General features: G+C 47.6%; 1 protein-coding gene across 1 annotated transcript in view; it reads left to right on the forward strand.

The window, feature by feature from the left end:
• The window catches only part of LOC134981153 (cholesterol 24-hydroxylase-like), a 44023-nt gene extending 21745 nt beyond the window's left edge, over positions 1–22278 (forward strand). Inside the window, exons 8-15 of the mRNA XM_063948366.1 lie at positions 1536–1692; positions 3966–4028; positions 4606–4678; positions 10325–10409; positions 11379–11489; positions 13630–13718; positions 17904–17970; positions 20538–22278. Of these exons, the coding sequence (XP_063804436.1) occupies positions 1536–1692; positions 3966–4028; positions 4606–4678; positions 10325–10409; positions 11379–11489; positions 13630–13718; positions 17904–17970; positions 20538–20696 (804 nt within the window). The 3' untranslated portion in view covers positions 20697–22278. The remainder of the gene's footprint in view (positions 1–1535; positions 1693–3965; positions 4029–4605; positions 4679–10324; positions 10410–11378; positions 11490–13629; positions 13719–17903; positions 17971–20537) is intronic.

Below are 22278 nucleotides of genomic sequence, written 5' to 3' on the forward strand. Positions count from 1 at the left end.
ATTGTGCCAGCTGGTGTTCCAGGGAAAGCTGGGTTGCTGAAGATAAAACAGCTGCTGTGGATACTGGCTGGAACCAGACTGTTGTTAGCACGGAGTGGATACTGGCTTGAACCAGTTAAATAATAAATGAACTTGGGAGCGATGAAATATGAACTGAAATGTAGAACTTGAGAGCGGAGAAATAATAATACCGGTGGAGAGTGGTAAAGTGTAGAAAGGACACCGGCCCTTTAAGGGAAGCTGTACTCTGCTGGAAGCTGAGCTGGAAGCAGGTAATGTTGTAGCTGGAAACAGATGAATCCACAATGGATTGGAGAGTCAGGCTACACCGCAGGTGGAATGCTGGTGCGGGTCTCTATGGTAGAAGTCTTGAGACAGGAGCTGGAACCTGGAAGACAATCACAGGAGAGAGACAAACAGGAACTAGGTTTGACAACCAAAGCACTGACGCCTTCCTTGCTCAGGCACAGTGTATTTATACCTGCAGCAAGGAAGGGATTGGCTAGGCAATTATGCAGATTATCAATACTGAGAACAGATTGGTGGAAATGATCAGCTGACAGAATCCAAGATGGCTGCGCCCATGCAGACACTTGGAGGGAAGTTTGGTTTGTAATCCATGTGGTAATGAAAACAGTAATGGCGGCGCCGGCCACCGGAGACAGGAGGCGCCAGGCTGACAGATGCACATCCAACCACGCGGACACAGCGGAGGCCGCGGCTGACGTAATCGCCACTCAGACACTCTGCATGCAGAAGAGCAGGGACGGCGGCGGAGGCCGCGGGAGACGCCATGCCAGGTGTAATATGGTGTTTACTGTGACAGCGTCCCAGAGTGACAGGAGAGGATACAGGAATGTACACATCAGGATAACAGATGGGATCCGGTCCTGGAGCGCTGAGCCAGCCTTAGGAGGCATCTGATGGGTAAGAAATGGCGTCCAGATACCCGGATCGTGACACCAGCAGTCTATGTGTGTGTCTGTGTATGATCCGGCTTGAGGAGTGGTTGTGTCAATCAGTATTGATTTTGTATTTGGAGTAGGTGGCAGTGCCATTTACTGTAAGGGAGGAAAGGAGAGGTGGTACTGATGGGCAGAGAAGTGAGATGAATTGAGGCAGGACAGGGCAGTGTAGTTATTGGAGAATGGATTGGTCTTGAAGAAGATGAGATGCGGATCATGACAAAAGCTATTTAGGTCTCGCCGTATGTGGAGTTGAGAGTAGGGTGGGGAGCATGAAGCACATCAAGGCTGAAAGAAAGGAGTTTGTGGTCGGAGAGCAGGAAGGCTTTCTTGGAAAAGCCAGAAATAGAGCACTAGTGGATAAGACAAGGTCAAGCAAGTGTCCAACACAGTGGACACTCCCCACTAGGGGAGAACAAAAGAGGAAGCAGTGACAATTCCTCTCCAAATGTATTTTGATTCTTTTCTTACAATCTCTTTATACAAGATAAAAAACTCACCATGGAAGTCTCTAAAGAAGATGTGAAACTACTTAACAAAGTTGAGACCCTCTTGTTATTATCTAATCAGTGCACCCCAGGAAAACAAGCTTTTCTCCGAGATGTCCGGGACAGTGTGAGGCTGCTCCGACAGACAGGGAAGGAATGTATTGAGAGGAGACAGAAAGTGATACAAGATGGAGAAGAGATACCAGTGGACATACTGTCGCAGATTCTCAAGGGGGCAGGTACATAGAGACGATATTTTCAGCATTTTCTCCTTGGTGGTGCTGTTGTCAGGACCTCAGCTACTTCTGTGGGATCACATAGAGTACCAGGGTTTAGGGGGGATCTAAAATACTGAAAGGGAGATGTTAACATACCTTCTAATGTCACTCATTCAGTGATCATATTCACCCCTTGCAGATGGTGACTTCCTTTCTTAGGGGTCTATGTAATAAGCCATGGAGAGAGATAAATTGGACAAAGATAACTATCAACCAATCAGCTCCTGTCATTTTTCAAACACAGCCTGTAACATGGCAGTTAGGAGCTAATTGGTTGGTACTTTATCTCTCTCCAAGGCATAGTACATAGACCCCTTAATTTGCAAACAGCTGCTTCTCCTCCATGTTGGTAATGGGCAAAGAGTGTGGCCTCCTCCCGGGCCAAGGTAGGGCTGGAGAAGGTGAAAAGGCACCAATGGCAGCTACAAGGCATTCAATGGCAATTTGCCGGGTGTTTACAAAGAAATATAGAGAAGGTGCACCCATCACCTATAAACAAACAGCCATTATTGGGGATTGTTGTGCGTCATAACCCACAAATACAGCTCCAAAAGCCTTTTAGTACATCCAAGTGATACTAAAATAATGTGAAATGGGTGTGAAAACTCCCTTTTTCACATTATTTTATAAAAAAAAGTTTAATAAATCTGCACCTTAGATAGTTTCCCAGAGCTGCTTAGTTCTGATTCCCACATACTTCTCAGCAAAATTTCTGGATGTCTAGTGTTTGTTATACAAATGTTGCACTATGCTTATTCCAAGGTTAGCACTTGCATTCTTATGGATAGCAAACAAAGACTTTTTAATACATGCTAAATTCTTATAAAAGACTAAAAATTGACATTATTTGCTTAATATTTTAGCTAATACTGCCCTCTGCTGTTAATACAAAATTGAGCTTAAAGTGTATATGTGATAGTCTTATCGTGATTGGAAATAATTTGCACATGCTTCGAATGATATGACGCCTACTTTGAACAGTTTTATAAACCCTTTTAATAAACGTCAGTGCTGTGTGATACACAATTGTATCTGTGTCCATACTCTCCGGCCAATAATTAACCCTTTCCTTTCCAGATAGCCTAGTTGATTGACACTTTCCATTGTCAGTGCCCAGTATGCTGCCACAGGTTCAGTATGTGGCCAGGGGATATACTAAAGCTGCTGTAAAAACTCAGAAAATTAAGTTTTCTGAGCATTTACCCGCATTCCCGTATGTACCAATCTCTGGAGTGCGATGCATTCCGGAGCTTGGAGACAGAGGGTAATGCCATCTGTAGCTGGCATTACATAATAGACGCCTATCGGCTTCTCTTTGCAATCCCCATGGGAGCTATCCAATCAGATCACTCCCAGCACCTACTGCGGCCGCCGTGTCAACCTTCTGCTGTTGACTTGCTCATTACTGACATTGCGGCTGCCACACTATGCCATTATAATCAGCTGCTCTAGTTCTTCATAGGTCAGTAAATCCTGACATCAACATTTCTGATTACCCAGAAACATTTATCCAAATTGGGAGGCAAATGGTTTTTGTTGAAGGGTTTAAACAAAATTTTTCAGATCAGTCTGTGTGGGATAAACATATTTTGTACCATTTCTGATATGCCCCAATGAGAGGGCTCTTTAATAACAGTAAAGGAAGTGCTGACCAGGAATATGTAGTGGGCCTACTTTACAGGTGGTTGTTCTTGCTACTGCCGGTGCTATCTTTTGCCATACGCAATTGCGGTTATATGCTAATTTGCGCAGAAGCTAACCTGAGCATAGGGACGCCCACAGCTGTCTCATCATTTCCGTCTGACAGTGAATAACTGCTGATACATCGGTACCATCGTCACATATCGGGTCATGTGGCAGAGTCTGAGTGCCTCTGAAGATGTGCAGGTGGAGCAGCTCTCCCAGGACGCAGAGGGCTCTCCAGTAGTAAGATCGCAACTGCTAATTTATGCACGCTCAGAAAAGTCTGAGTGGCCATGACACATCTGCGTGTACCCGACCACTTTCCCTTACCACCCCCAAACACTGTCTTCCTGCCACTCACTTTGCGACTAATTCCTTAGTGCACTAACCATCGCAATTCACTCACCCAGGCGCATGCGCAGTAAGAAAACATCGGACGACTTGCGTACAATAGCCGCCTTGCGACCGTATCTGAATTCGGCCAACTGTCATTAAGGGGCACAGACTCAAAGCTAATAGTTATTTTCTTTTTCTCTTTTGTATCTTTCCAGCTTTGGAAGAAACGTGTGACATGGAAACGTTGTTGGATAATTTTGTCACTTTTTTCATTGCTGGTGTGTATAACGTTTATTGTATAGTAACAACTATTAGTTCTTATTATCCTGAGTTCTTATCATTGGGGGTCATTCCGAGTTGTTTGCTCGCTAGTTGTTTTTAGCAGCTGTGCAAACGCTATGCCGCCGCCCTCTGGGAGTGTATCTTAGCTTAGCAGAAGTGCGAACGAAAGGATCGCACAGCGGCTACAAAATAATTTTGTGCAGTTTCAGAGTAGCTTCAGACCTACTCAGCGCTTGCAATCACTTCAGACTGTTCAGTTCCTGTTTTGATGTCACGAACACGCCCTGCGTTCGCCCAGCCACGCCTGCGTTTTTCCTGGCACGCCTGCGTTTTTCCGAACACTCCCTGAAAATGGTCAGTTGACACCCAGAAACGCCCTCTTCCTGACCTTGTGTGAAACTACATCGGCCGTTGTGAAAGTACGTCGCGCAGAAGTGACGTTTTTTTTTGCATCATCGCTGCGCAGCGAACATTTTCAGCTAGCGATCAACTCGGAATGACCCCCATTGTGCTGACATTTACGATTTACCGTCTACAGTGGATTGGTTTGCATTATACGAATCCTTTTTGTAGGCCAAGAAACAACAGCCAATCAGCTGTCCTTTGTCGTAATGGAACTGGCACGGAACCCCGAAGTACTGGAAAGGTCAGTCAGCTAATTACAGTCCATGACAAATGATCATTAGTGTAACGGGACTATGGTAATTGTCCTTTCAGTTCTTGTATAGCATAGGCAGCATATGAAATCTTAACACAGTCTACCATATATTGGGGCCTTTTCATCTACTCCCGGAAAACCCGCAAGGAGCTGCAAATGCAAATGAGGACCTAATATAGTGTATATCAGGGGTATCAAACTCAAATTCATCGGGGGCCGCATCAGCAGTTTGGTCCCCATCAAAGGGCCGGTTGTATCTGTAGGTCTATCCAAAATTTACCGCTCCACCTGCCTTATATGTGCCCAGCCATCTGCCCCCTTTTAAAGTGCCCAGCCATGTGCCCCCTTTTATAGTGCCCAGCCATGTGCCCCCTTTTATAGTGCACAGGTCCCCATTTTACACATTGCGGCAGGCACAGGTCCCCATTTTACACATTGCGGCAGGCACAGGTCCCCATTTTACACATAGCGGCAGGTACAGGTCCCCATTTTACACATTGTGGCAGGCACAGGTCCCCATTTTACACATAGCGGCAGGTACAGGTCCCCATTTTACACATTGTGGCAGGCACAGGTCCCCATTTTACACATTGTGGCAGGCACAGGTCCCCATTTTACACATAGCGGCAGGTACAGGTCCCCATTTTACACATTGTGGCAGGCACAGGTCCCCATTTTACACATTGTGGCAGGCACAGGTCCCCATTTTACACATTGTGGCAGGCACAGGTCCCCATTTTACACATTGTGGCAGGCACAGGTCCCCATTTTACACATTGTGGCAGGCACAGGTCCCCATTTTACACATAGCGGCAGGTACAGGTCCCCATTTTACACATTGTGGCAGGCACAGGTCCCCATTTTACACATTGTGGCAGGCACAGGTCCCCATTTTACACATTGCGGCAGGTGGTGGAAGGAGGGAGAGAGAGAGGAAGGGAGAGGGGCTGACTTACATTTGAAGCGGTTCTCGCCGCTCTTCAGCCGCCTCTCCCTCCTCGTCTGCGCGGCTCCCTTCTCCCTCCTCCGACGGGGTTTCGTTGAATGACGCGTTTGCGCCGTGACGTCACGACGCAATCGCGTCATTCCGCGAAACCCCGCCCCCCCCCCCCCCCGAGCTGGGCACTCGGGAGAAGGCGGTTTCATGGCGGCGGCACCGCGGGCCATCAGACGAGGTCTGGCGGGCCGGATTTGGCCCGCGGGCCTTGTCTTTGACACCCCTGGTGTATATGAATGCAGAGCGATGTTCTGCTGCTTTATTTCAGTGGAGACGTTTGGAAGTCCCAGAGTGGCAGCTATCAGGGCCCCACTATGTATACCTGCCTAGGATTTCTTAACTCAATTCTTCACACTAGCCTATGGGATCTCTGCCTGACCCAGTCTTCACTCCTTTTCTGGGGATACAGTCATAATGTTAAAAATGATAACGCGAACATCACAGTGTCGACATTATGCAGGAAGCCGAGGGGTAGGATTAGGCTGCGGGAAAGGAGGGTTAGGGTTAGGCTGCAGGAGGAGACGGTTAGGGTTAGGCTGCGGCAGTGGAGGTTAGGGTGCAGGAGGGGATGGTTAGGGTTAGGCTGCAGGAGGGGACGGTTAGGGTTAGGCTGCAGGAGGGGACGGTTAGGGTTAGGCTGCAGGAGGGGATAGTTAGGGTTAGGGTGCAGGAGGGGACGGTTAGGGTTAGGCTGCGGCAGTGGAGGGTTAGGGTGCAGGAGGGGATAGTTAGGGTTAGGGTGCAGGAGGGGACGGTTAGGGTTAGGCTGTGGCAGTGGAGGGTTAGAGTGCAGGAGGGGATAGTTAGGGTTAGGCTGTGGCAGTGGAGGTTAGGGTGCAGGAGGGGACGGTTAGGGTTAGGCTGCGGCAGTGGAGGGTTAGGGTGCAGGAGGGGACGGTTAGGGTTAGGCTGTGGAAGTGGAGGGTTAGGGTGCAGGAGGGGATGGTTAGGGTTAGGCTGTGGAAGTGGAGGGTTAGGGTGCAGGAGGGGACGGTTAGGGTTAGGCTGCGGCAGTGGAGGGTTAGGGTGCAGGAGGGGACGGTTAGGGTTAGGCTGTGGCAGTGGAGGGTTAGGGTACAGGAGGGGACAGTAAGGGTTAGGCTGTGGAAGTGGAGGGTTAGGGTACAGGAGGGGATAGTTAGGGTTAGGCTGTGGAAGTGGAGGCTTAGGGTTAGGGTACAGGAGGGGAGGGTTAGGGTTAGGCTGTGGAAGTGGAGGGTTAGGGTTAGGCTGCAGGAGGGGATGGTTAGGGTTAGGCTGTGGCAGTGGAGGGTTAGGGTACAGGAGGGGACGGTTAGGGTTAGGCTGCAGGAGGGGACGGTTAGGGTTAGGCTGCAGGAGGGGATAGTTAGGGTTAGGGTGCAGGAGGGGACGGTTAGGGTTAGGCTGTGGCAGTGGAGGGTTAGAGTGCAGGAGGGGATAGTTAGGGTTAGGCTGTGGCAGTGGAGGGTTAGGCTGCAGGAGGGGATAGTTAGGGTTAGGCTGTGGCAGTCGAGGGTTAGGGTTAGGCTGCAGTAGTGGAGGGTTAAGGTCAGACTGTGGGAGGGGAGGGTAAGGCTATGGCAATAGAGGGTTAGGCTGCAGGAATGGAGGGATAGGGTTAGGCTGTTATAGTGGAGGGTTAGACACTAGAGAGAGGGTTAGGCTACAAAAGGGAAAGGTTGCTGGAGGGGAGGTTTAGGCTGCAACAGCGGAGGGTTAGGATGCAGATGGGGAGGGTTAGGGTTAGGCTGCAGATGGGGAGGGTTAGGGTTAGGCTGCAGGAGGAGACAATTAGGGTTAGGCTGTGGAAGTGGAGGGTTAGAGTTAGGCTGCAGGAGGGGACGGTTAGGGTTAGGCTGTGGCAGTGGAGGGTTAGGGTTAGGCTGCAGGAGGGGACGGTTAGGCTGTGGCAGTGGAGGGTTAGGGTGCAGGAGGGGAAGGTTAGGGTCAGGCTGTGGCAGTGGAGGGTTAGGCTGCAGGAGGAGACAATTAGGGTTAGGCTGTGGCAGTGGAGGGTTAGGGTTAGGCTGCAGGAGGAGACAATTAGGGTTAGGCTGTGGAAGTGGAGGGTTAGAGTTAGGCTGCAGGAGGGGACGGTTAGGGTTAGGCTGTGGCAGTGGAGGGTTAGGGTTAGGCTGCAGGAGGGGACGGTTAGGCTGTGGCAGTGGAGGGTTAGGGTGCAGGAGGGGAAGGTTAGGGTCAGGCTGTGGCAGTGGAGGGTTAGGCTGCAGGAGGAGACAATTAGGGTTAGGCTGTGGAAGTGGAGGGTTAGAGTTAGGCTGCAGGAGGGGACGGTTAGGGTCAGGCTGTGGCAGTGGAGGGTTAGGGTTAGGCTGCAGGAGGGGACGGTTAGGCTGTGGCAGTGGAGGGTTAGGCTGGGCAGTCGAGGGTTAGGGTTAGGCTGCAGCAGTGGAGGGTTAGGGTTAGGCTGCATATGGGGAGGGTTAGGGTTAGGCTGCAACAGGGGAGGATCAGGGTTAGGCTGCGGGAGGGTTAGGGTTAGATGCTAGGGCGGGTGTAAGGGTTAAACTGCAGCACTGGAGGGTTAGGGTTAGGCTGCTGGAGGGAAGGGTTAGGATGTGAAAGGGGAGGGTTAGGGGTTAAGCGGGGTACACACTGACAGGTACACACTGTGGGATGACCAGAAGCATGATGTCATTTAAAACATCTTCTGATTGGTCTGCATTGCAGACCGGTCAGACGAAGTGCACGATATATCAGTTCGATCCACCAGATTGGACAATATATCATCTAGTGTGTGCCAAGCCTTGGGGATACTCACCGCCTGAAGCACTGCAGGATCAGGCGGAAGCCATCAGCTGACTGCTGGACCCAGAAGACACTGCTGGAGCCACCGGATGTGCCAAACCAGGTGATCTGTCAGTGTGTGCTATGGGAGAGACGTCATGACGTCTCTCCCATAGTGCCGAGGAGCGGACGCCGGAAGGACTGCAGCGGTCGGACGCAGGAGCGGGGCTTGGTGAGTATTGTGTTTTTTTTTTTAAATATATGTTTCAGTGTATTAGCGGTGCTTCTACTGGGGGCAAACTACAAGGGGGCTAACTACTGGGGGGCATTACTACTGGGGGGCATTACTACTGGGGGGCAAACTACTGGGGGGCATTACTACTGGGGGGCAAACTACTGGGGGAGGCATTACTACTAGGGGCTAACTACTGGGAGGGCAAACTACTGGGGGCAAACTACAAGGGGGCTAACTACTGGGGGGCATTACTACTGGGGGGCATTACTACTGGGGGGCATTACTACTGGCGGGCATTACTACTGGGGGGCATTACTACTGGGGGGCATTACTACTGGGAGCAAACTACTGGGGGGCATTACTACTGGGGGGCATTACTACTGGGGGGCAAACTACAAGGGGGCTAACTACTGGGGGGCATTACTACTGGGGGGCATTACTACTGGGGGGCATTACTACTGGCGGGCATTACTACTGGTGGCCATTACTACTGGGGGGCATTACTACTGGGTGGGCATTACTACTGGGGGCAAACTACTGGGGGGCATTACTACTGGGGGGCATTACTACTGGGGGGCATTACCACTGGGAAAGGCATTACTACTAGGGGCTAACTACTGGGAGGGAAAACTACTGGGGGGCAAACTGCAAGGGGGCAAACCACTTGGGGCAAACTACTGGGGGGGGCAAACTACTGGGGGGGATAAACTACTGGGGGGATAAACTACTCGGGGGCATTACTACATGGGGCTAACTACAGGGGCTAAACTACTGGGGGCATAACTACAGGGGCTAAACTACTGGGGGCTAAACTAAAGTGGGGTAAAGTACTGAGGTCATAACCGCAGGGTCATTACCACTGGGGGCATAACTACAGGGGGCATAACTACAGAGGGCTAAACGACTAGGGGCATTAGCATTACGGGCATTACTACTGGGGGGGCACTACTAATGAGGGCATTGTAAAGGGGGCACTTCATAGGGGGCATCACTCCTGGGGACATAAGGGGCACTACTACTGGGGGCATTGCATAAGGGGCACCTTTACTATGGGCTCTATATAAGGAGCACTACCACTGTGGGCACTACCGGTACAGTGGACATTGCATAAGGGGCACTACTACTGTGGGCAATGTATAAGGGGCAATACTACTGTGGGCATTATGTGTATTAGGGGCACTACTACTGTGGGCATTATGTGTATTAGGGGTGCTACTACTGTGGGCATTATGTGTATTAGGGGTGCTACTGCTGTGGGCATTATGTGTATTAGGGGTGCTACTACAGTGGGCTTTGTGTATAAGTACACTAATGTGTGTCATAACATGAATAAGGAACACTACTTTGTGGTGTAATGTGAATAAGATTGTGCTACTGTGTGGCATAATTTTAATTGGGGATACTATTGTGTGACCACGCCTCTTTTTTAGAACTCGCCCCCTTTTTGGGGCGCACGCTGTAGTCACCTTTATTGCATGGGCGCCGGGGGGGGGGGTGAGTTCCTCCACCTCTCTAGGACCACTTTAAGCACTGGAAGTAAGCAATCCACTGCATCTCCATGCAGCCGAGACTCAGGTCTCAGTGATGTGGGTGAAGGGGCTGGAGACGGCTCTGAGGGCATTAACAAAACAAAATGAAAGTGGAATTATACAGTGTGTGTGTCTCTACGCAGAGTCCAAGCTGAGGTAGATGAAGCGATTGGTTCCAAAAGAGATATTGAATATGAAGATCTGACCAAGCTGCAGTACCTATCGCAGGTGTGTCTCTGTGTAACGCTGGACTACCTTTATAGAGGGGTAGAATTCTAGGGATACTGAGGGGGATGCGGTCAATTTACCTACAATCAAAATTCCGGCGGTCAAACTACTGACAACCATAGACCGACGGTCAAAATCCCGACCTGATCAAAATACCGACAATTAAAATATCGACGTGAGTGATTCCTGATTTTTACATTGAAACCGACTTGTTCATACTTTACCATCCCAGTGGACCTGGCGGGGGAATATAATAGTGTCCGAAGCATGGCGCGCGCAGCGGTACACTTATACGGTGTCCATGTCGACATACACACCCCAAAAAACATTGAGAAATTCGTGTCGACTTTTCGATCTGTCGACATTTTAAATGTCGGTATTTTGAGCTTGTCGGTATTTTAAATCTCGGTGTTTTGGCCTTGTCGGGATTTTAAATGTCTGTATTTTGGCCTTGTCGATATTTTAAATGTCTGTATTTTGGCCTTGTCGGGATTTTAAATGTCGGTATTTTGGCCTTGTCGGGATTTTGACAGTCGGTCAGTTGTTGTCAGTGTTTTGACCGTCGGGAAAGTACCAGCCAACCATCTCCTAACTTCCATGTCACAGGCTGTGTTTGGAAAAATGACAGCTAGGAGCTGATTGGCTGGCACTTTATCCGTGCTATTATACGTGTATTTATACGTGCAATTTATCGCTCTCCGAGACTTGATAAATCTGGGCCTAAATCTTGTTAAACACAAGATACGTATAAAGATGCATACATGCAAATATCCGCATCTATTTCCCTGCATGCAATGTTGGAGCAATTACGTCAGATCCGCGTTCACCGCAGCGTCCGGGTTTAGGAAATGAGGATTCTGCTGTAGATAAAATGTTTGTTTAGTGGCTGCAACATTTCATGTTCACTGAGGTCACTCTTAATGTATGCTTCTATGACATAATAAGAATAAATGTTCTGCCTTGACGCAGGTCCTCAAAGAGACGTTACGTCTGTACCCCACAGCGCCTGGCACTTCGCGGCTTCTGGATAAGCAAATGGTGATTGAAGGATTCTCTATTCCTCCCAGAGTCACCTTAGTGGTAAGTTACCGTATGATCGTCCAGTAATGGGAACATTTCCCCTTATTATGATTTGTGTGTAATGAGCTGAATTCATTGAAATGAAATCCAATCTTACATTATATATATTTGTTTCTCTACGTGAACCAGTGTTGGAACTCAGGGCCATCTTAATGTATAGGCACACTTGGCAGCTGCCCAAAGCCCCACAATCCTAGGGGCCTTCGAGAAGGGAAGGGCTAGGCCGGGGGTAATCTGCCCCTCGGGCTGGTGCCTCCCGAGCTTTTTGGGAGGCAGGGAGAGAATGCTGCCCAGTCATACTTATTGTGTATTACACACAATCAGAGCGGCAAAGCAGTGTTCTCTACCTGCTTCCCAGCCTCCAGCCAGGCAGTGATTAGCTGGCAGCATGCTGATTGGTCGATGGCTGGAGCTATCCACCAATCAGAGTGCTGACAGCCATATAGTGTATAGAAGGCCCTGGTCAGGAGGGTTTATAGTACAAGAGGGAGGTGGGATCTTATATTAAAGCAATACATTCTGTTTGGTGCATTTTTACTCGTTTGGTGTTACAAAATGTGTCCCGTACTAAGAAGTCTATTTACCAAGCCTTGGAGAGAGATAAATAGACTTAAATAGAGAGATAAATAGAGAGATAAAGTACCAGCCAATCAGCTCCTGACTGTCATTTTTCAAACACAGACTGTAACATGGCAGTTAGGAGCTGATTGGCTGGTACTTTATCTCTCTGCAAGGCTTAGTAAACTCTTTACACGACGGCGATGCTTTGGCATGTTTAGGGTAGCTCTCTGAGCTTCGAAGGCAGACGGCTACCTGCCATCTTTTGGCTTGCAGCAGCTGCGTGGAAAGTCACGCAGCCGCCGCCCCACAAAGAGTCCGGACACGCCTGTGTTGTCCGGACTGCACCCCCCCCTCCCATTGCCAACCCCCGAAACACCGACACGACGCCCCCTCTCGCTCTGCGAACGCCTCTGCCTGTCAGTCATGCAGAGGCGCTCGCATCTCACAGTACGCAGTACAGCTTCTGCGCAAGCGCACACGGCAACGGGCATCAGCACGTGAACGTTACAGCAGCAGTGCTGCAAGCTGAATTATACAAATCTAGGCGGCTGCAACATTTCCATATTCTCGCACAGCATTTGCGTACACGAACACAGTTGCAGCTGGATTAGCGTCCATCTCTGAGTCAGGCACTATGGGGGGAATTCAATTGTTTGAAAAGTCGGTTGGGTGTCTGTTTTTCCCCTGTCTATTAGATAGGAAAAAACAGACACCCAACTGACTTTTCAAACAATTGAATACCCCCCTATGTCTTAGACTACTTTACCATATTTGTAGAACCTTTCCCAGTACGCTCCTATTTATCAAGGCCATTCATTGTTAGTTACACCCTGTTTGTACAGGGCGGTCTAACAACGGAGCTGTCAGAACTGGGGAGGAAAACCGTACAGAAAGAATAACTTGTATATATTTAACAATTACAATGGTGTACATTTGCTGACCAGCGTTGATGCGTCTTTGGCGGTTTTGGCCGCTGGATTTAAAGGGCCAGTGATATTAAATACAAACCTGGCGTGTTATGCTTTTATTATTATTTCCCTATAAAGTCAGCATCCATACCTGGCAAAGACACGGTGGCTTTGAAAAGCGACATTTAGGAAATTTACCACAAATGGGTATATTCAATTGAAGTCGGATCCATTCCGACATTCATTTCCCCGTCTCCGGCGCTGCTCTCCCCGTCTCTGGTGCGACTCTCCCCTCGTCTCCGGCACGGCTCTCCCCGTCTCTGCTCCCGCATCTCACTCCGACTTTTTTTAAAGTCGAATTGAGATGGCCGTTTTCGACACAAGCACGTGGATCGGCAGCTATTCCGCCGATCCACGTGCTTTTCGACAAGCCGAATTCCTCGACTTGTCGAATAATTTGGGGTTAGATTGAATAGGTTGGAACCCCTTCCGACCTAAAAAAGTCGAAAACTGCCGTCTTTTCGACAGACGGCAGCTTTCGACTTCAATTGAATATACCCCAAAGTGTTTAGATTACTGGGAAGATTTCTAATAGAATGTAAATTGGGTCTTACTGTGTATTTCTATTAAACTCCTCGTCAATTCACCGCGCCCGTTATTCCTCTTTGTAGTTTAATGCATATGTTTTCGGAAGGATGGAGCAGTTTTTCAAGGATCCGCTCACCTTTGACCCGGAGCGATTTAGCCCTGATGCCCAGAGGTAAATATTTATTTTGTATGCGCTACATTAACATTGTATGCTGTGTTACTTTATATACTTATAAAGGAAGTGTGCTATTATAGATTTCTACCCCTTTCAGACTGCCAGCAATAACCCTGGTTATTGCACTTGAACGTGCGGTCTGACAGGGGCCAGTTGAAATACCCGGGTAGAACCACCTGGTATTTCTACTCGGGTAGCGAACAGGGTTGAACACGCGTTTAACCCGGCTTGCGGTGCATTGTGAACGGGTAAGCCAGTCAATGTGACCTGGCACTCTCCCTGAATAGGAAGAGTCAGCGCTTGGAGATCATCTAATTTTCAAGCGCCGCCTCTGCACGTGTTGGCAGTGATGTCAGCAACCCGACAATAAACTGGGTTTTGTACCAACAGTGTGCGGTGCTGTGTGTCCCAGTATCAATGTGATATTGGGACACACAGCACAGCACACTATTGGTACAAAACCATTGAGTGCTACTACAGATTTTGATTCTTTGAGTATCACATGCCGATATTTAAGATTGATCAGGTTGTGAATTATATGAATCTCCAGTGGGTTTTTGATTCCATAATTTCCACACTTTTATCCCTCTTGATTGGCCAGGCATTATTGGCTATGTACTCATAGTGGATGATCCACTTTTTACCGATGTTAATATCCCAGAGCAAATGAATCCAGTGATTGTTTGAGGCTAATTACTCGAATAAGATGTACCCCTGATGAAGTCTCTGTGAGAGACAAAACGCATTGGGTTATCAAATTTGTTGTGATCTGACCTCCAAATTACAATCCTTGAAGGAGGAGTTCGCAAAAGAAATATTTGTACATCTGCTCTTATGTGGACCACCACTGGATGTGGATGTTAGTGGTGGTTGAAATGTTTTATGGACAGTTATATCAATACAGTATCAGATTATTTATTTATTTATTTATTACCAGTTATTTATATAGCGCACACATATTCCGCAGCGCTTTACAGAGAATATTTGGCCATTCACCTCAGTCCCTGCCCCAGTGGAGCTTACAATCTATATTCCCTATCACATATACACGCACACACATTCACACTAGGGTTAATTTTGTTGGGAGCAAATTAACCTACCAGTATATTTTTGGATTGTGGGAGGAAACCGGAGTACCCGGAGAAAACCCACGCAAGCACGGGGAGAATATACAAACTCCACACAGTTAGGGCCATGGTGGGAATCGAACCCATGACCTCAGTGCTGTGAGGCAGTAATGCTAACCATTACACCGTCCGTGCTGCCAGATGATCTTGTATAAATTTTAATAAATTTTGCGTGTTGGAACTTATTGTTTGTTTTCCTAAACAAGATTTTATTTGACATTAGGTCATTCTGTCACAAAAATTGGGGTGTTATAACAACCCCAAGGCGCCAATTACACTAATACTACACACATATACACACACAGGGCCTAATGCTATACTAGACGAATGCCTGTTTGCAGAGCGTATAGCGTATATTGCATGTTTTCACACTGCCTCTGCTCTGGAACCGAGCCTACGCAAGTACCGGCAATGCCTGTGACTGAAGGAGGTGTAAATGAGCTGTAATGAGGCAGCACGGATGGTGTAATGGCTAGCATTACTGCCTCACTGAGGTCTTGAGTTCGAATCCCACCAAGGCTCTATCCTTGTGGAGCTTGTATGCTCTCCCCAATGCTTGCATGGGTCTCCCCTGGGTACTTCAGTTTCCTCTCACAATCCAAAAACATTCTGGTAAGTAAATTGTTGAAAGGAATACCCCTTTCACGTCGCACAAATAACCCGGTATCGACACGGCATATTGCCGCGTCGAACCGGGTCAGTGTGCGATGTGAAAGGTCCTTTGACGATTTAGCAGGTCGCCTAACCCGGTAATTCAACCCGGTAAAAAAGAAGGGTTTTACCCGGGTTGATTACCGGGTCAGGTGCGGTGTGAATGGGAGCCGTGTCGATGCGACACGGTTCCCATTCACAGCATAGGGAGAGGCGGCACAGGAGATGAGCTCATCTCCCGGCGCCGCCTCCACCCCCGCCCCTGCTGCTGCTGCTCCCTCCGCTGCTATGGCAACCGACCCGGTATATTGCCGGGTCGGAAAGCCAGCAGCGGAGCGCAAATGCCGGATCCCACCCGGTAAGTACACGTTTGTCTTACTGGGTAGGATCCGGCATTTGCGGTCTGAATGCGGTAGAAGATAAATACAGGCTGGCTCAGCAGGGTGCTGATGATGATGATGGCGCATTTACAGGTGGTTACGAACAATTTGCATTCAAATCAGCAACAGGCCCTCTGCGTATATAAGAGGGCATTCAAAAAGTCTTTAAAAAGGGTTGTCAGTCTAAAACTAATGATGTAATGATGGTGGGTACATGTGAGGAGTTCCCATGGTTTCCTCGCGCCGCAGCTGGCGTAAGGAAGCGAGTAGCGCCAGCTGCAAGATAATCTGTTATTTGTCACACGGTGCCTGATACAATGCAAGCCGGGTACAGGGGGGGGGGGGGGGGGGGGTCAGGTCGAGGGTCCTGCAAATAGCTGACCTTACGTTACACCACATAGAGACGTGCAGGGAAGCCATCTCCCAGTACTCAATGGTAATGCGCATCTGTGGGAACTGAATAAGAATGACTTCTCCACTCAGAAGAGCTAGAAATCTCAATAGCTGCCTCTGCTTTGGGCATTTCCATATATGCTACAGTATGAAAACCTGTACACGCATTACACTGGATCCAAAACAGAATTGATTATTTTTCCACCAGCCAAGAGTAGTTACCAAGCTGATATCTCCATAACTGTTGACAATGCGACAATCACCCCTACCCCACAAGCTCGCTGCCTCGGTGTCATCCTTGACTCTGAACTGTCCTTTGTTCCCCACATGCAATCTGTCTCTAAATCATGTTACATGTACCTTAAAAACACATCCAAAATACGTCCTTATCTTACACAAGACACTGCAAAAACCCTAATCCATGCACTCATCATCTCCCATATTGATTATTGCAATAGTCTCCTTACTGGCCTTCCCAAACATAGGCTCTCACTACTACAATCCATTTTGAATGCAGCTGTAAGGCTAATCTTCCTCGCTTGCTAGACGTTCATTGTCTGCTGATACGCTCTGTCAGTCCCTCCATTGGTTACCTGTATTCTACCGTATTCAATATAAAATACTTTTACTTACATACAAGGCTATTAACCAAACTGCACCAACATACATCTCTTCACTCATCTCAAAATATCTCCCTGTTAATAACGCTATCTTTGTAACAAATTAGCATCCATCCATGACCTCTTTATCTCTCACAACTTTAATCTGCTGGCTATAACAGAAACATGGCTCACCCAATCAGACACAGCCTCCCCTGCAGCACTATCACACGGTGGTTTCCACTTCACACACACATCCAGGCCTGGTAATAGTAAAGGTGGTGGGGTTAGAATATTATTGTCCCAATTTTTCACATACACAGTTCTACCTCAGGTTCTATCACTCGCATTCACATCATTTGAAGTTCACTCTATCAGGGTTTTCACCCCTTCTCTCTGCGTGTTGCAGCTATCTATTGCCCTCCTGGACAACCCAAACATCAGTTTCTAGAAGATTTTTCTGCCTAACTCTCACACGTCTTATCCTCTGCCATCTCCACCATCATTATGGGCGATTTCAATATAGCTGTTGACAGTCCACAATCTGTTCATGCCTCCAAACTCCTCTCTCTAACCTCCTCTCTTGGCCTCACCCAATGGTCTGAATCCTCTACTCACCAGGAGGGCCACTGCCTTGATCTAGTGTTCACCAGGCTTTTGTGCCCAACACTCCACAGAGACGGCACTGACCAAAGTAGTGAATGATCTGGTCACTGCTAGATCGAAAGGCCATTACACACTTCTTATTCTTCTTATTCTTCTAGATCTCTCTGCTGCTTTTATAGGTAGCATCTATCCTTGTGTATCAATGCCTATTTACCTATAGATTGTAAGCTTGCGAGCAGGGCCTTCCTACCTATATGTCTATTTGTTTTTGCCCAGTTTTGTTCTATTACTGTTGTTCTAATTGTAAAGCGCAACGGAATATGCTGCGCTATATAAGAAACTGTTAATAAATAAATATAAGAAACTGTTAATAAATCTAACGGTACTTCCAATAATGGATGATAATATGTATTATTCTCCCTTTAGGCCGTACTTCACGTACTTTCCATTCTCCCTTGGCCCACGGTCTTGTATCGGACAAGTGTTTTCACAGGTAAGCAAACGTCACACTCTACGTTCTGTGGAGACTGAGGGGAGTGTCCGGGGGTTTGGTTTCAGATATTGGTGGTCATTCCGAGTTGATTGCTCGCTAGCTGTTTTTAGCAGCCGTGCAAACGCTATGCCGCCTCCCACTGGGAGTGTATTTTAGCTTAGCAGAAGTGCGATCGATTGTATTGCAGAGCGGCTACAAAGTTTTTTTGTGCAGTTCAGAGCAGCTTCAGACCTACTCAGCGCTTGCGATCACTTCAGACTGTTTAGTTCCTGTTTTGATGTCACAAACACGCCCTGCATTGGCCCAGCCACTCCTGCGCTTTACCTGGCACGCCTGCGTTTTTCCGAACACTCCCGGAAAACGGTCAGTTGGCACCCAGAAACGCCCACTTCCTGTCAATCACTCTGCGGTCAGCAGTGCGACTGAAAAGCTTCGCTAGACCCTGTGTGAAACTACATCGTTCATTGTAATAGTACATCGCACGTGCGCCGCCGCATGCGCAGAAGTGCCGTTTTTTTGCCTCATCGCTACACAGCGAAAGAATGCAGCTAGCGATCAACTCGGAATGACCCCCATTTTACATTACATTACATTACATTACCATCATACTGTTCCCTTATTCTGCGATGCCTTTCCTTGGTCTCATTACCCTCCATTTACACAACATTTATACAACACAACCTCAGCCAACACATTAGTTTGTTTTTGTGTATTACTGCAATTGCCAAGGTCACTACAGAAAGTGCTGACTTGGTCATGAACAAGAAAAAGGAATACTGTACATACAAGTCAGCTGGATCATTACCAAGCATGTCTGCCAATGTGGTTGCAAGATGGACACCGTTTTTGTCCATGTTACCAGGCTCCAAGTGACTTGTCTTCTCCGCTTGAGGACCGAAAGGCTCATTCTTCTCTAATTTGGCCGCTGTAAGTCTACTTTGTGAAACACAAGGATCATTGGCCGTTTTTTTTGCAGAGGAAGCGGTAACTTTAAATGAATATGAAATTACAAAAATATGTGTAGCTGGCTATCGGGGTTATTCAGGGTTGGTCGTAGATTTTGCTACTTTAGCAAAATCTGCGACCCTGCACAGGGCAAAGCCGCACAGCATGTGTGGCGTTGCCCCGCGATGCGATCGCAATTCAATTGCGTTTGCATCGCCAGAAACCTCAAATAGAGGGTGGCCCCCTGCCTACGCAGTACGGCCACCAAGTTTCCGATAGCAGAAACTGCAGGCGACGTCATTGGTTGGTCCCCAAACAGCTCGCTCGCCGCCCGTCAGTCATGATGCGAACGCATCCTTCCGCGATGTGATCGCATCAAGATTGTTTGCTCACGTGCGCTGTGGCCGCTGAGCATGCGCAGTCCTAAAATTGCTCGTTTGTGATTTTCGGACGTCTACGTCCACCTCTGAATAGCTTCCTATATCTGTTAGATGGCATTACTGGGGCGATTAATGTCATTTCCATTTAAGTGTCAATAAGCCACCTGTTTCTCCGCAGCTGTTATCTGCCTACTTTTGGAATTAGAAATTATACATTATTGTTTGATATTGGGGGTGTTTTTCAAAACCGGGCCTGCTACTAAAGACGGGCCTGCAAGTCAAGATGGGCCTGCAAGTCAAGATGGGCCTCCTACTAAAGACGGGCCTGCTACTAAAGACGGGCCTGCAACTAAGACTGGCCTGCTACTAAAGACTGGCCTGCTACTAAAGACTGGCCTGCTACTAAGACTGGCCTGCTACTAAGACTGGCCTGCTACTAAAGACGGGCCTGCTACTAAGACAGGCCTGCTACTAAAGACTGGCCTGCAACTAAGACAGGCCTGCTACTAAAGACGGGTCTGCTATTAAAGACGGGCCTGCTACTAAGACTGGCCTGCTACTAAGACTGGCCTGCTACTAAAGACGGGCCTGCTACTAAGACAGGCCTGCTACTAAAGACTGACCTGCTACTAAAGACGGGCCTGCAACTAAGACGGGCCTGCAACTAAGACGGGCCTGCTACTAAGACGGGCCTGCTACTAAAGACTGGCCTGCTACTAAAGACGGGCCTGCAACTAAGACGGGCCTGCTACTAAGACAGGCCTGCTACTAAAGACTGGCCTGCTACTAAAGACTGGCCTGCTACTAAAGACGGGCCTGCAACTAAGACAGGCCTGCTACTAAAGACAGGCCTGCTATTAAAGACGGGCCTGCTACTAAAGACGGGCCTGCTACTAAGACGGGCCTGCTACTAAGACGGGCCTGCTACTAAAGACAGGCCTGCTACTCAGACTGGCCTGCTACTCAGACTGGCCTGCTACTAAGGACTGGCCTGCTACTAAAGACGGGCCTGCTACTCAGACTGGCCTGCTACTAAGGACTGGCCTGCTACTAAGGACTGGCCTGCTACTAAAGACGGGCCTGCTACTAAAGACTGGCCTGCTACTAAAGACGGGCCTGCTACTAAAGACGGGCCTGCTACTCACACTGGCCTGCTACTAAAGACTGGCCTGCTACGACTCGTTTGTTTTGACCTGTCATGTAAACTCACTAAATAATTAAATTGTCTTTCTTGTCCAACAGATGGAGGCAAAAGTAGTAATGGCCAAACTATTACAAAGGTTTGACTTCCAGCTGGCAGAGGGGCAGAGTTTTGACTTAGTAGATACCGGAACGCTACGGCCCAAGGATGGCGTGGTCTGCAGACTGAGACTTCGCACAAGCAAGAAAGAAACGAAATAGAGATAGTCAGTTACTGTATCCTGTAGCCGCTAATAGTTGTCACACAGATATTTGTTAGAGGTTTAGGAGCTTATGGTCTGATTTAGAGTTGGATGCTTGGCTGATATTTGCGGATCTGGGTGTTTTGGGGACTGTGCATGTGTCACAGTAAAATCACAGTTGCAACAGGATCTGCACCCACCTTTCAAACATTCCCTTAATTCTATTTAAGTTTTTATTTTTATCGAGCTTTGTATCATAGGGATGCAATTTTGCTATGCACGTTACATTTCCTGTCTGTAAACCCAGTGGCTGGTACTGCAGGCAGACTTTTCAGCCTCAGATAGTATTATCTGGTTTTGTTTTATCACAAGGACTACCTCCACTTCTATATGCTGTATAACAATCTCCGTATTTCCTCTTGTTCTGTAAGCTATATACATTTTAGTGACATAGTATATTTAAAGTGACCGCTGAACAATACACAGAGCATTCTAGTGACCTTTATACAATACAGAGAACATTCTACTTATCTCTACATAATACAGATGGTATGCATTCACTATGTCGACATTCATATTTTCGATACAAAAATGTTTAGGGGGAGGGGGGGGGGGGGAGACGATGGTCTGCACACCCTAATTCCAAACATAATGAGAGATGCTATCATGCTGAGACTTATAGATGCAGACTCTATAGTACCAAGCACTGTTAATCATAATAATAATAAACTCTGCAATCTAACATAAAGGAAAATTGAGGTGCTTGGCATAATTTTTGGCCAAAAAAATGCCCAAGGCTGTTTTTAATTGGTATGGATCTCTGGCATTTATAGACTGTATATTGGGAAATGCACTATGATGGTAAGTCCTAAATAAATGTATACAATTTAGTATCTTATTATTTTTCTACCAAGGTAACACTTTTTAGCATTCTCATTAATACTTCTCACCTATGTAACACATAGCTTATGCTTCTTACTTATTAACACTTACTAACACTTTAGCCTCTCACTAGTGTTGTGCCTTGGGGTGGCTGGACTGTGCTGACTTGGTGGGGTCCTGTGCCCTGGACTTGAACTGTAGTGTTATGGGCCGACCAGATGAGGCCTCCTGGACGTTGGTTGGTGGGCCCATATTTTTGGGCCAAAAATGAAGCCGAGCACCAAAATTTTGCTCTATGTTAGATTTCAGAGTTGATTATAATTATTCTGATTAGCAGGGATTGGCACTATAGAGAGTGCATCTGCATTTTCTTTCTTGCTGTGTGATACCAGAATGTTAAATGTTATGATGACCTTTGTACAATACAGAGAGCATTCAAATGACATCTGAACAATGCAGGGAGCATTCAAGAGCCCTCTATACAATGCAGGGAGCATTTAAGTCATCTCTAAACAAAGCAGGTATCATTTAAATGACCTCTGTACAATACAGAAAGCATTCTAGCAATCTCTCTACAGAATATAAAACACTGTATTGTTCTCTATTAGATTCTTAATATTAAATATACAGTACAGAGAGAATTCAAGTGATTTTTCAGTCTAAAGATTTTTCAGTCTAAATACATGGAATGTATACCTAAATGTAATTATGCATAAAAT

Source organism: Pseudophryne corroboree, chromosome 12 (genome assembly GCF_028390025.1).
Source record: "Pseudophryne corroboree isolate aPseCor3 chromosome 12, aPseCor3.hap2, whole genome shotgun sequence".
NCBI classification, from domain to species: Eukaryota; Metazoa; Chordata; class Amphibia; order Anura; family Myobatrachidae; genus Pseudophryne; species Pseudophryne corroboree.